General features: G+C 38.6%; 1 protein-coding gene across 2 annotated transcripts; it reads right to left on the minus strand.

Moving 5' to 3' along the window:
• Nucleotides 1–4414: 4414 nt before the first annotated feature.
• On the minus strand, nt 4415–11877 carry SP8 (Sp8 transcription factor). 2 transcript variants are annotated; one of them, XM_075316727.1, is made up of 2 exons: nt 11279–11877; nt 4415–7518 (listed from the first exon to the last, which is right to left on the minus strand). In XM_075316727.1, exons 1-2 carry the CDS (start codon nt 11297–11299, stop codon nt 5980–5982), a joined length of 1560 nt encoding a protein of 519 aa, XP_075172842.1. In that variant the 5' UTR covers nt 11300–11877; the 3' UTR covers nt 4415–5979. The 2 variants fall into 2 exon arrangements, with proteins under 2 accessions (XP_075172842.1, XP_075172843.1); XM_075316728.1 differs by lacking the exon at nt 11279–11877 and adding an exon at nt 11029–11271.
• Between the last annotated feature and the right edge of the window lie 1823 nt (nt 11878–13700).

The raw sequence follows: 13700 nt of genomic DNA on the forward strand, positions 1-13700 counted from the left end.
TATATAGTATACAGCACACAGTATATAGTATACAGCACACAGTATATAGTATACAGCACACAGTATATAGTATACAGCACACAGTATATAGTATACAGCACACAGTATATAGTATACAGCACACAGTATATAGTATACAGCACACAGTATATAGTATACAGCACACAGCCGGCTCCACACATCTTGTCATTCAGCCTATTTAAAGGCGGCAATAAAACTTTTCAGCGGTGCACAGCTCAGGGCTAGGGAGGGATCTTACTGCAAACAATAAAAACAGATTTTTAGACAATAAAAAAAATATTTTTAGTTGAATAGAACCAAGAAAAAAAGATTTATTCCCTTGATGTCAGCACTAGACACAATCTGTGCCTATTACCGAATACCGAATCAACACTGAAGGCAGAGACTTGTGAGAGGTATTAATGCTGGGAAGTTTTAAGAACTAATTCCTCCTTCTCTTCTGCATCTTTATCGTTACCTGAGCCTTATCTTCATATTTAATTTCTATAAACTAGATTAAAACTATAGATAGATAGATAGATAGATGATAGATAGATAGATAGATAGATAGATAGATAGATAGATAGATAGATAGATAGATAGAGGGATAGATAGATAGATAGATAGATAGATAGATAGATAGATAGATAGATAGATAGATAGATGATAGATGATAGCGAGCGATAGATAGTAGAAAATTGATAGATAGATTGATATAGATAATATATAGCGATAAATAGATAGAAAGATAATGGATAAACAATAGATAAATAATACACAATTGATAGATGATAGCGAGAGATAGATAATAAGATAATAATTTGATAGATTGATATAGATAATAGATATCTATAAATAGATAGAAAGATAATAGATAGACAATAGATAGCTAGACAGATAGATAGATAGATAGATAGATAGAAAGATAATAGATAGACAATAGATAGCTAGACAGATAGATAGATAGATAATATAGATTAGATTAGATAGATTAGATAAGATAGGATAGATAGATGGATGGATAGATAGATAGATAGATAGATAGAGGGATAGATAATAGATAGATAGACCAACAGATCGATATATAGATAGCTACATAGATATAGATAATAGATAGCGAAATATAGATAGGAAGATAATGGATAGACAATAGATAGATGATAGCTAGATAGAAAGACAGACGGATCGATATATAGATAGATAGAAAGATAATGGATAAAAAAAGACAATAGATAGAAAGATAATGAATAGACAATAGATAGATAGAGATACATGGATAGATAGATAAATAGATAGATAGATAGATAGATAGATAGATAGATAGATAGATAGATAGATAGATAGATAGATAGATAGAGAAATACATGGATAGATAGATAGATAGATAGATAGATAGATAGATAGATAGATAGATAGATAGATAGATAGATAGATAGATAGATAGATAGAGAAATACATGGATAGATAGATAGATAGATAGATAGATAGATAGATAGATAGATAGATAGATAGATAGATAGATAGATAGAGAAATACATGGATAGATAGATAGATAGATAGATAGATAGATAGATAGATAGATAGATAGATAGATAGATAGATAGATAGATAGATAAATACATGGATAGATAGATAGACTAACAGAAAGATGTTAGAAGGAAAAAAAAGGAAACAAGAATCACATTAACAGCAGCAAAAAAAGTGGGTGCAAAGCTGTATAGTGAACAAAATTAGTAACACTACAAAAGAAAAAAAGGATAAAGTGGTTTATTCTGCCAGGTAAAAATAAATCGTGCACTGTTTGAGTTCCCCGTGAAATCTTGATCAAGCTTCTTCAAAAAGGTTTGCTCCACATGAAAATTAAAGGTGGCGTGATATGTTTTGCTATGGGAGAATACATCATTTTATCTAAGTAGATAGATAGATAGATGATAGATAGATAGATAGATAGATAGATAGATAGATAGATAGAAGGATATTGTGAGGAAAGAAAAGAAAGAAAGAAAGAAAGCAAGAAAGAAAGAAAAGGAAAGAAGAATATTAGAGATAAACAAAGAAAAACAAATAACTAAAATGTCCAGACCTATCTGTGGTAACACATTTCTTTGGCCTCTATAGCTCTTGTGCAGTGATATAGCAGTATAGATGTAGCAGTATAGATGTAGCAGTATAGATATAGCAGTATAGATGTAGCAGTATAGATGTAGCAGTATAGATGTAGCAGTATAGCTGTAGCAGTATAGATATAGCAGTATAGATGTAGCAGTATAGATGTAGCAGTATAGCTGTAGCAGTATAGATATAGCAGTATAGATGTAGCAGTATAGATGTAGCAGTATAGATGTAGCAGTATAGATATAGCAGTATAGATGTAGCAGTATAGATGTAGCAGTATAGCTGTAGCAGTATAGATATAGCAGTATAGATGTAGCAGTATAGATGTAGCAGTATAGATGTAGCAGTATAGATATAGCAGTATAGATGTAGCAGTATAGATATAGCAGTATAGATGTAGCAGTATAGATGTAGCAGTATAGATGTAGCAGTATAGATGTAGCAGTATAGATGTAGCAGTATAGATGTAGCAGTATAGATGTAGCAGTATAGATGTAGCAGTATAGCTGTAGCAGTATAGATATAGCAGTATAGATGTAGCAGTATAGATGTAGCAGTATAGATGTAGCAGTATAGATGTAGCAGTATAGATGTAGCAGTATAGATGTAGCAGTATAGATGTAGCAGTATAGATGTAGCAGTATAGATGTAATCATAGCAGTTTAGTAGAATTAATGCGAGTTTTGGTGAAAAACTTCTCGAAACTGTGATTCACCAGCGACAGAGAGAGAGGTTAATACAACACAAACCCAATTTATTACCCTTCAAGGATGTAAAGCGATTGTTTCTTCCTGACTTCCTGCCTCCACATAAATTGCCCTCAGCTGAGTGTAATTGCCCCTAAATGACAGCGGCCACTGCAGGTACAATAATCACTTCTGGACATTACACCAGAGGATTGCTCTCCCATTCCTGTGGCTTTCACTACAGATTCCCCTTATAATGTAAAAATAAAGATGAAATCTCGCATCCACCATCACCTCTAGATATACTACTAAATGGCACTTGTCTACAGTCATTACAAGCTTTCCATGCTTATATTGTCAGGATACAATGACCATTAGTCACCTGCTAAGCAGGAACTGAAAGATATTTATCATCAGCCCTATAGAAAACCCTGCATATAAAGAGAGCCGGCAAATAAGGGCAACATTTATAATACAGTTATTGTGCATTATCTTATGCATTTATAATAATGTAGAAAAAAAGTTGTCTAAACATGTACGATGATGACGAATAATAATAATATAAATAATGATGATAATAATGTCAAGAAATTAGAATTTTAACAATACCTGTAGCATAATATAAAGTAAAAGTAATTTCAGAATTTGCTAATAGTAATTAATAATAGTAATAATAATAATAATACATATTAGAATAAATGTAACAAAAAATATTAAAATATTATTCTAAAAATGAAACACATGGCTCTAAATATATATATATATATATATATATATATATATATATATTATGTACTACCATGCTCATCATGGTTCATTGTCAATATTATAAGATAATATGTATACATATATACACATGTGTATATATATATATATATATATATATATATATATATGTATATATATATATATAAAATATATAATGTTGATCTAGATGGACCAAAGTGTGTGTGTATATGTATAATTATTATTATTTATTAATATAGTAATAATAATTAGAATAATAAAGGATGATATGTATACATATATGCACACGTGTATATATATATATATATATATATATATATATATATATAATGTTGATCTAGATGGACCAAGGTGTGTGTTTGTGTGGAGATATATATATATATATATATATATATATATATATATATATATATATGTATATACTGCTCATAAAAATTAAAGGGAACACTTAAACAACACAATGTTATTTTAGTGTTCTCTTTATTTTTTTCAGCAGTATATACACACACACACACACACACGCACACACACAAACACATATATGTATATAAACATGTAGACCTGAAATATTGACAATGAACCAAAGCAAGCATGCTATGACTTAACATGCATGATAGCATGTATTTTGCAATGGGAAGCCTACGGTGCAAGAATTTTGTCATTAGCAGTGATAATTAAATAACAAATAAACTGAATAAAATTCACCTAATAATTAAAGTATGTGTCTACTCTTTAATACTAATTAATCTTCACATAACAAAAGTAAGGTTCATAGCATATTGAGAAATAACAATACAATAAACATCAACGCAAGAGAATAATAAACACAATTTTTATCATTTTTTTTTCAGTTTATTAATACCATTATTTAAAATATTACAAATAAAACCAATTACATCTCATGCATTTATAATGCAATCTAAAACGTCTCAGTGAAAGTTTTTTTTTCCATTTCAATGTGAAATATTCAAATAATTTGAACATTACAACAAGGAGTCCAGTCTGCAGGGGCTGCAAACTCCAACTGTAGTGTCATCAGCACTTGTATGGACAGAGGTCTGGGGGGGGGATGGTGACTGAAGCAGAAATACACAGGCCAAAGACAGCTCAGGTTCACTCTGACACATTTATTTAATACATGAGTGTGTGCCTCACCCACTGGTGAATAAAACCCAGGACAGTCCTCACTGACAGCTCATCCACCACGGGTGACATACAAGTTATACCTATCTAAAAGTCATAGTCAAGCAAAACTAGCCCCTCAAAGTGCAACTTTAAAGGAACAAAATAATTAGAATTATATTAATAAAAAGACTGCAGTCACCTGCAACAAAGAAACTCATCTGTACTCCTATATATATTTACTGTAATGAATATACAAGAAAAATACTATACAACCCGCCTGATGGCCACCTATGTGTCAGTGGAGCTGGTCCTAGAAGGAACAATTCTCCTCCATTTAGTCTGGATTATCCATCTAGTCTGGATTATTCATATGCAGGGGAGATCATAACTACATGAATTAATTATTTAAATTCGGTTAACAAACCCCAAATATAAGATTGTGATCAATTGTCGGGTTTCGATTGATCACATCTGATCGTTTACTACCATAATTTCTAACGACCAAATCGTTCCCTCTAAAGCCAGTTTAACCTGTGTGAGTGGATCCAGTGCTGGAGACTGATAATATATTATATATTCAGACTTTGTGGCTTTGGCCAGCAGGGTGGTGTAGGGTGAGCAGTGCATTGCCTGGGGGGCTTGGATGGGGGGTATAGATGCATATAGACATAGAATGATATTAAAGGAAATGAGAACATTTCTAAGTATCCATATAGTCTTCTGCTCATGGCTTTGCCCTATCATTAAACATGTTAACCCTTAACATTAATCATTATATTACAAGATGGTGGCCTTTTTTAAGTAGAGTTGTGAAAAATGTCCACTGCAAACAGGTATCTGCCTAAAGTATAAAGCCATAAACTACCATAAAGTCCAGTGAATATATCATTGTGATTACCTGTTGGCTGATAACTGAGAACCCTACAGACAGCAGCTTGCACCAGTCTCTGAGTGCTGTTTTCCCATAGGGCAGAGTGCATTATACAGGACATTATATGGTGAGGCCAATGCTGTCCAGTCCTCCTGATATATCTCCAGGCTGTGTTGTCAGATATTATTTACCCATACAGTTCAGTTCTGGTAATAATTTACTGGAGGGGATTTTTGGGCATCTTCTCATGCCCCCACTCAGCTCCAAAGTCTGATGTGTAGGGGGTTTGGTGCCAGGTTTATTAATGCCGTGGATAAACCAATTGTATGGGTGTCATCAGCACCAGCTCCGGCTGTGGCCATTCGTATGTCCATAAGCACAAGTGGATGTATAGGGTGTATGGGGATATTCACATGGCAGCATTGTGTCCTGAGCTCACTCCAAGCCGTTCCTTTCCGTGCTGTGTAACAGATCTGGGGAGTGACAGGGCGGGCTGGCAGAAGGACTGTGCTCACTGTCGGTGTCGCTGCCCTTCTTGCCCCCGTTCCCTGCCCCCGCGGAGCCAGCTCCTCCGCCAGCCCCCGCGCTGTGCGTCTTCACGTGTTTGCTCAGGTGGTCGCTGCGCATGAAGCGCTTGTTACACACCGGACACGCGAAGCGCTTCTCCCCGGTGTGGGTGCGCAGGTGGCGCTGCAGCTCGTCCGAGCGGGTGAACCTCTTGCCACAGAAGAGCCAGTTGCAGACAAAGGGCCGCTCACCAGTGTGCCAGCGCAGGTGCGCCTTCAGATGGGACGTTTTACCGTAGACTTTGCCGCACCCCGGGATGTGACAGCTGTGCAGCCCCTTCCTCCGCAGACTCGCCCCTGCGGGACCCAGCCTCTCTGCTTCTTGGCAGTTTGGGCAATCACAGGTGGCTCTTCCAGAGTAGCGCCGGGCTGAGGAGCGCGGGGAGCCTCCCAGTGGGCCCGTGGGGGCCAGCATGGCGCTGGCAGAGAGTGGGGAGGAGGACGGGTCAGGGTAACTTCCAGGGCCCAGCACCGGCTTAAATCCGTCCATCAGATGCTGTCCGGCTGGGCTGAGGAGGTGGCCTCCAGCTGTACCCCCAGCTCCCCCATTTCCACCTCCAGCTCCTCCAGTTCCCCCAGTCCCGGCTCCTCCACCTCCACCAGTAGTAAAGTGCCCGAAGCCGGCGGCAGTGTAGTCGGAGCCGTATCCACCCAGCGGGGAGTGCAGGGAGCTCTGCAGGGAGCCGGGGTGCAGGGCGGCTCCGGGCCCCGGGCTCTGCACGTCTATCCAGCCGGCCCCCACTTCCCACCAGCTGGAGGCGCTGCCGGCAGCTGCGGCGCTCACGTCCCCGGTGTGAGAGGGCTTAAACCAGGACTCATAGGGGTGCGCCATCCCCACCCGGGGGTATATGCTCTGCAGTCCGTCCACGGAAGCGTGCACTTTGGACAGGAACACCGGCTGGTGGTGATGGGACGCGGCTGCAGCTGCCGCTGCTGCCGCCGCTGCCGCTGCCGCCTCCTGGGATCCTCCGCTGACCGGGAATACAGAGTACTCGTTAGCAAAGGGAGAGGCGGCTGACACCGGACAGTTACCTCCTCCCCCTCCGCCGCCTCCACCGCCGCCACCTCCGGACGATGTTAAAGAGAAGGCGCTGGAGCCCGGAGAACCGCCACAACTGAACGAGTCCGACACCAGAGCAGCGGCAGCCGCCGCCGCAGCCGCCGCCGCCGCAGCAGCGCTGGAGGATGAAGAGCCGGCTCTGGAGGAGCCGCCGACCCCGAAGCCGGACAGGGGGCTGGAGCCTAGGGTGCAGCTCCCGGAGGACGACGAGCGCTTCCACGGGTGAAATCCCTTCCCGAAGGAGCCGGAGCTGTCCGACAGGGAGGACGGGGACGGGCTGGGGCTGCCGATCTTGTTACAGGTGGCTGCGAGCATGGCCAGGGGTGTGGATCCAAAGCGCGGCTCTTCCTGGGGAGACAAGACCGGAGACAACGTCAGTGAGAGGACCTCAGACTACGGGACACTAGTGTCAGGGGGCACAGTCATGGGCAAAACATAGGGAAAGTAGTGCAACTGATAAGGGGGCAACAATAAGTCATGGGCAAAACATAGGGAAAGTACTGCAACTGGTAAGGGGGCACTGAGGGGCAACAATAAGTCATGGGCAAAACCTAGGGAAAGTACTACAAGTGATAAAGGGGGCACTGAGGGGCAACAATAAGTCATGGGCAAAACATAGGGAAAGTACTACAAGTGATAAGGGGGCACTGAGGGGCAACAATAAGTCATGGGCAAAACATAGGGAAAGTACTACAAGTGATAAGGGGGCACTGAGGGGCAACAATAAGTCATGGGCAAAACATAGGGAAAGTACTACAAGTGATAAAGGGGGCACTGAGGGGCAACAATAAGTCATGGGAACAACATTGGGAAAGTACTACAAGTGATAAAGGGGGCACTGAGGGGCAACAATAAGTCATGGGCAAAACATAGGGAAAGTACTACAAGTGATAAAGGGGGCACTGAGGGGCAACAATAAGTCATGGGCAAAACATAGGGAAAGTACTACAAGTGATAAAGGGGCACTGAGGGGCAACAAGTTATGAGCACAACATAAGGAAAGTACTACAAGGGTCAATTATCTGAGAACACTGAGGGCAATAAGTCATCATGGATACAACATTGGAGAAGTACTACAAGTGCATTTAGTGCATCAGATCACCAGATCTCCGCATTCTGCACATACACATTGTATCATTACTGCAGGCCGCTGTGTGAGAACAGACAATCCCTCACCACATCCAAAGTTCAGTCTTTACTAAGGAAGGAGGGAAAAGGTATAAAATACCAATAATTCATACACCAGGCCTAGAGTCACATCATTATTACAGGGCTGCTGCATGTAACCTGCAGAAAGACACTACAGATGTGTACACGGGACTTGTACAGTCGTGTCATTGCTACAGGTGTGATGTAGCCGGTATATACAGACCAATAATTCATACATCAGTCACATCATTGCTACAGCTGTGCTGTGTGTAGCTCTGTAGAAAAACAGCAGCCTCATATGTCCAAAGGGTTAAACAAGTGTATATAGCTCAATATAATAATGTCACCAGGACAAGCACACAAAGTATACAAAATACACAAAATACACCTAGAGCATAGAAGTAACCGCTCCCTGCATATAATGCTCATACACAACACAGGAAAGTATCACTGCCACCACTTGTACATACAGTGATTATAGCACTCTACATATATATATATATATATATGTATATATATATATATATATATATATATATATATATATATATATATATATATATATATATATATATATTTCCATATAGTAACACAACTGCCTCACATTCCGCAATCATCATTCTCTCTCTAGTTTTTGTATTTTGTGCCCTATGGAGTCTAACCCCCACACATACAGACATGGTGTAAGTGACCATCTATCACTGCTGCCCCATACACAGCCGCACTGCCCGAGGACTCTACAGTGGATCGTCCGGAGTTCTTGAGCCCAGTGTCACTGTCTTATACTTTCCATAAGTCCTTTATTGATATTTGTCATACATGTCCTCCATGAAGTGTTTCTGAGTGAATTATACATTTTTGCCTGATCTTTACTGATCAGTTCACTATTGACAAGATGTTTTCAGCTATATGTTTATATGTGGACTAATTTATTTATTATTATTAATAATAACAATAATAATAATTGCTTTCAACATCATTATTTATTCTGTGCTCCCACGCCCCATCCCATATACTGATGTGTTTTATGCATCTTTTATGAATAGCTCACCACATATCATATTTATATATTTAATGGAATGGATTTAATTATTCTACCATATGTCTAAATAAAAGAATTTTTAAACGATCCGCTAGGTGGTTTTTCTAATTTGTTGTCTACATAATGCCTAAAAAGTTGTATCATCACTATCTGTATTCAACAGTATATTACAACATCGACTAATGTATCATGATGTGTATATTATATCCCTGTGGTCACTTGTACAGTAAAGAGTGCTAAGATAGATAGATAGATAGATAGATAGATAGATAGAGGGATAGATAGACAGATAGATAGATAGATAGATACATAGACATAACAGATAGAGAAAATACATAGATATAACAGATAATAGAGATAATAGATAGAAAGACAAATAAATAGAGAAAACAGATAAACATAACAGATAGATAGATAGATATGGATATAGATAGATATATAGATATGGATATAGATAGATAAATAGATATGGATATAGATAGATAGATATATAGATAGATAGATAGATAGGGAAAAGCTCCATTTTTCCTATTAAACATATTTCCAAAATTTGTGATCTTTGTAAGTTAACTCACCTACATGTGATATACTGATAACAGAAGAAAAAAGAGTGATGGAGATAGACGATTACATACATAAATAGATCTGTATTTAAGAGATTTAATATATTAACTAGTATATCCCCTTTTTACATTATTTACTAATGGGTTCAGCACCAATTTCTAAATGTGTAGTATTTGTATGTGTATAGACATCCGTATTATATTCAAAAGTAAAATTCTTCATCAGTGTATTGTATAAAAATAATTTGCATATTGATATTGTACATATATGTAATTTGTACATATATAGAATATATAAATAAAAAAAGTCTGTCTGTGTAACATAATTTGTTACTTATGTATCATTATTATTAATCTAATAATTTTGAATATTTAGAGTAAATATATAGTTTCCAATGATTCTAGTATATAAGGAGATGCTTTTATGTCACTAATTATTTGTATATAGCTACTTGAAAAAATAAAATAAGTATATGCCGGTATATCACTGTGACATGTATGATCTATCTATCTATCTATCTATCTATCTATCTATCTATCTATCTATCTATCTATCTATCTATCTATCTATCTATATATCTATCTATCTATCTCTATTATCTAACTATCTATCACCTATCGATCTTTATATCTATCTATCTATCACCTATCGATCTTTCTATCCCTCTATCTATCTATCTATCTATCTATCTATCACCTATCGATCTTTCTATCTCTATTTATCTTTTATGAATTATTATAAGTGACATTTTGCCTGTTTATTGCACTTTTTTATACCGTACAATAACGTCTTCTAAACTTGCTGTAAACTTTCCTGACACCTCAGTAATTTTCCTAGAAGTGATGATATCGGACAATCAGCTGAGAGGAGCGGGTGATGAAACATTTGGGGGCTCCGTCCCTTCTGTCCACACACGGGACCCCACGGCTCTCGGGTGACTCCACGCAACAGTTGTTTCTTTGAAAACTTTCCAAAGTCCGAAGATGTCAAACAGGAGAGAAATGTGTAGAAATGATGGGGTGGAGGGCGCAGGCTGGGGGCCGGCACGGTGGGGCCGGCACGGTGGGGCCGGCTCGGTGGGGCGCAGGACCCCGGGCACCTACCTGTGGAGGGGAGGCTGTCGGGCATGTACCGGGCCGGCTGTCAGGTGCTGCTGCCTCCTCTGCCGCCGCTGCTCTGCGCCTGGTCCTGCCTGCAGAGACTCTGCCCCTCTATGTCCTTCCTCTTCTCACTCCCCACTCCCTCACACTATAGGAGTCTATAGAGGAGTGATGCTGGCCCCTGCCCGGACCTGCGCTATTATAACCCTGCACTGAGGCGGTAATAGAGACAAGCAGTAATGGCAGCACTCACCCCCAGCAGAGACGTGGCCATCCCAGCAGTACCCTCCTCAGAGGATCCGTTTTATACGTAGATCTCAGAGCTGCTTTTTTAGAGGTGTGCGATCAGGGCTCAGGTCCGCCCATCCCGCACTATTGTAGCTCCTCTCCGGCTTTGAAGTACCGCCGAGCCCCAGCCAGCCAATCACAGGCCGCCGCCGGCTCAGGTCAGCCAGACAGCGAGCACAGCCCCTGCCACCCGCCGCTCAGCCGCCAGGGGGCGCTCCGGCTCATAGAATGGCCGCTGCCCGGCCCCGCTGCCTGCCCCGCTCTGCGGCTCCTGAGGACTCGGCAAGTGCACGGGAAATCTCAGCTCTCCTTCATCTTCTCCTGTCCTGATTCCCCTGCTTGGTTTTTTTTTCCTGACATTAATTGCTGCTCACTATCCTGTGGATTCGCTCGATTCTTTACCTGGAGAATTTAATGCACAAGACATCCTAATCTGTAATTTCCAGAAAGTGAATACATTATAGTAACTACAAGAAGCCTCATCACCCATCTATCCATGTATATCCCCATCTATTTCTCATCTATCTATCTATTATCTATCTATCTATCTATCTATCTATCTATCTATCTATCCATTATCTATCTATCTATCTATCTATCTATCTATCTATTATCTATCTATCTATCTATCCATTATCTATCTATCTATCTATCTATCTATCTATCCATTATCTATCTATTATCTATCTATCTATCTATCTATCTATCTATCTATCTATCTATCTATCCATTATCTATCTATTATCTATCTATTATCTGTCTATCTATCTATCTATCTATCTATCTATCTATCTATTATCTATCTATCTATTATCTATCTATCTATCTATCTATCTATCTATCTATCCATTATCTATCTATTATCTATCTATTATCTATCTATCTATCTATCTATCTATCTATCTATCTATTATCTATCTATCTATCTATCTATCTATCTATCCATTATCTATCTATTATCTATCTATCTATCTATTATCTATCTATCTATCTATCTATCTATCTATCTATCTATCTATTATCTATCTATCTATTATCTATCTATCTATTATCTATCTATCCATTATCTATCTATCTATCCATTATCTATCTATTATCTATCTATCTATTATCTATCTATCTATCTATCCATTATCTATCTATTATCTTTCTATCTCTATTATCTATCCATCCATTATCTATCTATCTATCTATCTATCTATCTATCCATTATCTATCTATCTATCTATCCATTATCTATCTATCTATCCATCTATCTATCAATCTATCCATTATCTATCCCTCTATCTATCTATTATCTATCTATCTATCTATCTATCTATCCATTATCTATCTATCTATCCATTATCTATCTATCTATCCATTATCTATCTATCTATCTATCTATCTATCTATCTATCTATCTATCTATCTATCTTATCTATCTATCTATCTATCCATTATCTATCTATCTATCTATCTATCTATCTATCTATCCATTATCTATCTATCTATCTATCCATTATCTATCTATCTATCGATCCATTATCTATCTATCTATCTATCTATCTATCTATCTATCTATCCATTATCTATCCCTCTATCTATCTATTATCTATCTATCTATTATCTATCTATCCATTATCTATCCCTCTATCTATCTATTATCTATCTATCTATTATCTATCTATCTATCTATCTATCCATTATCTATCTATCTATCTATCTATCTATTATCTATCTATCAATCTATCCATTATCTATCCCTCTATCTATCTATTATCGATCTATACATTATCTATCCCTCTATCTATCGATTATCTATCTATCTATTATCTATCTATCTATCTATCTATCTATCTATCTATCTATCTATCTATCTATCTATCTATCTATCTATCTATCCATTATCTATCTATCTATCTATCTATCTATCTATCTAATATTTAATCTAATAAGATGAAGAGTATTTGGTCTTTCCTTCTACCACCTCCCTGCCAGGGATCATACTTGTGCCTTGCCCTCTGTACCTGGCTCCTTGCTGTCCAGGTGATTAGTCTGCACTGACAGTATTACTATGTGCAGGGGGTGGGCCTGAGGACCCCTGACATGTATAGATCACTGAGGGTGCTGCTCCAACATTATTATCTGATGATGTAGTAAATGAATGAGCCCCTCCCTCTCCCTTTCTGTCCCTCTCTCTCTTTCTCTATCTCCCTCTCCTTTACTTCTTCTCCCTCTCTCTTTTCTCTTTCTCCATCTCTTCTTTCTCTTCCTCTCTCTCTTCTCCCTCTCTCTCCTTCTTCCTCTCTCTCTCCTTCTCCCTCTCTTTCTTCACCCTCCCTGTCTCTCCTTCTTTCTCTCTCTCCTTCCCCCTCTCACTCTCTTTCTCCCTCTCTTCTCTCTCT

The sequence above is a fragment of the Anomaloglossus baeobatrachus genome, chromosome 6 (assembly GCF_048569485.1).
Source record: "Anomaloglossus baeobatrachus isolate aAnoBae1 chromosome 6, aAnoBae1.hap1, whole genome shotgun sequence".
Classification (NCBI taxonomy): Eukaryota; Metazoa; Chordata; class Amphibia; order Anura; family Aromobatidae; genus Anomaloglossus; species Anomaloglossus baeobatrachus.

Bases quoted from the DNA above. Each gene is read 5' to 3' on its own strand.
- SP8 (XM_075316727.1), bottom strand. From the start codon at position 11,299: ATGGCCACGTCTCTGCTGGGG. The intron at 7,519-11,278 runs GTGAGTGCTGCC...TTGTCTCCCCAG, and splicing joins TGGCCACGTCTCTGCTGGGG to GAAGAGCCGCGCTTTGGATC.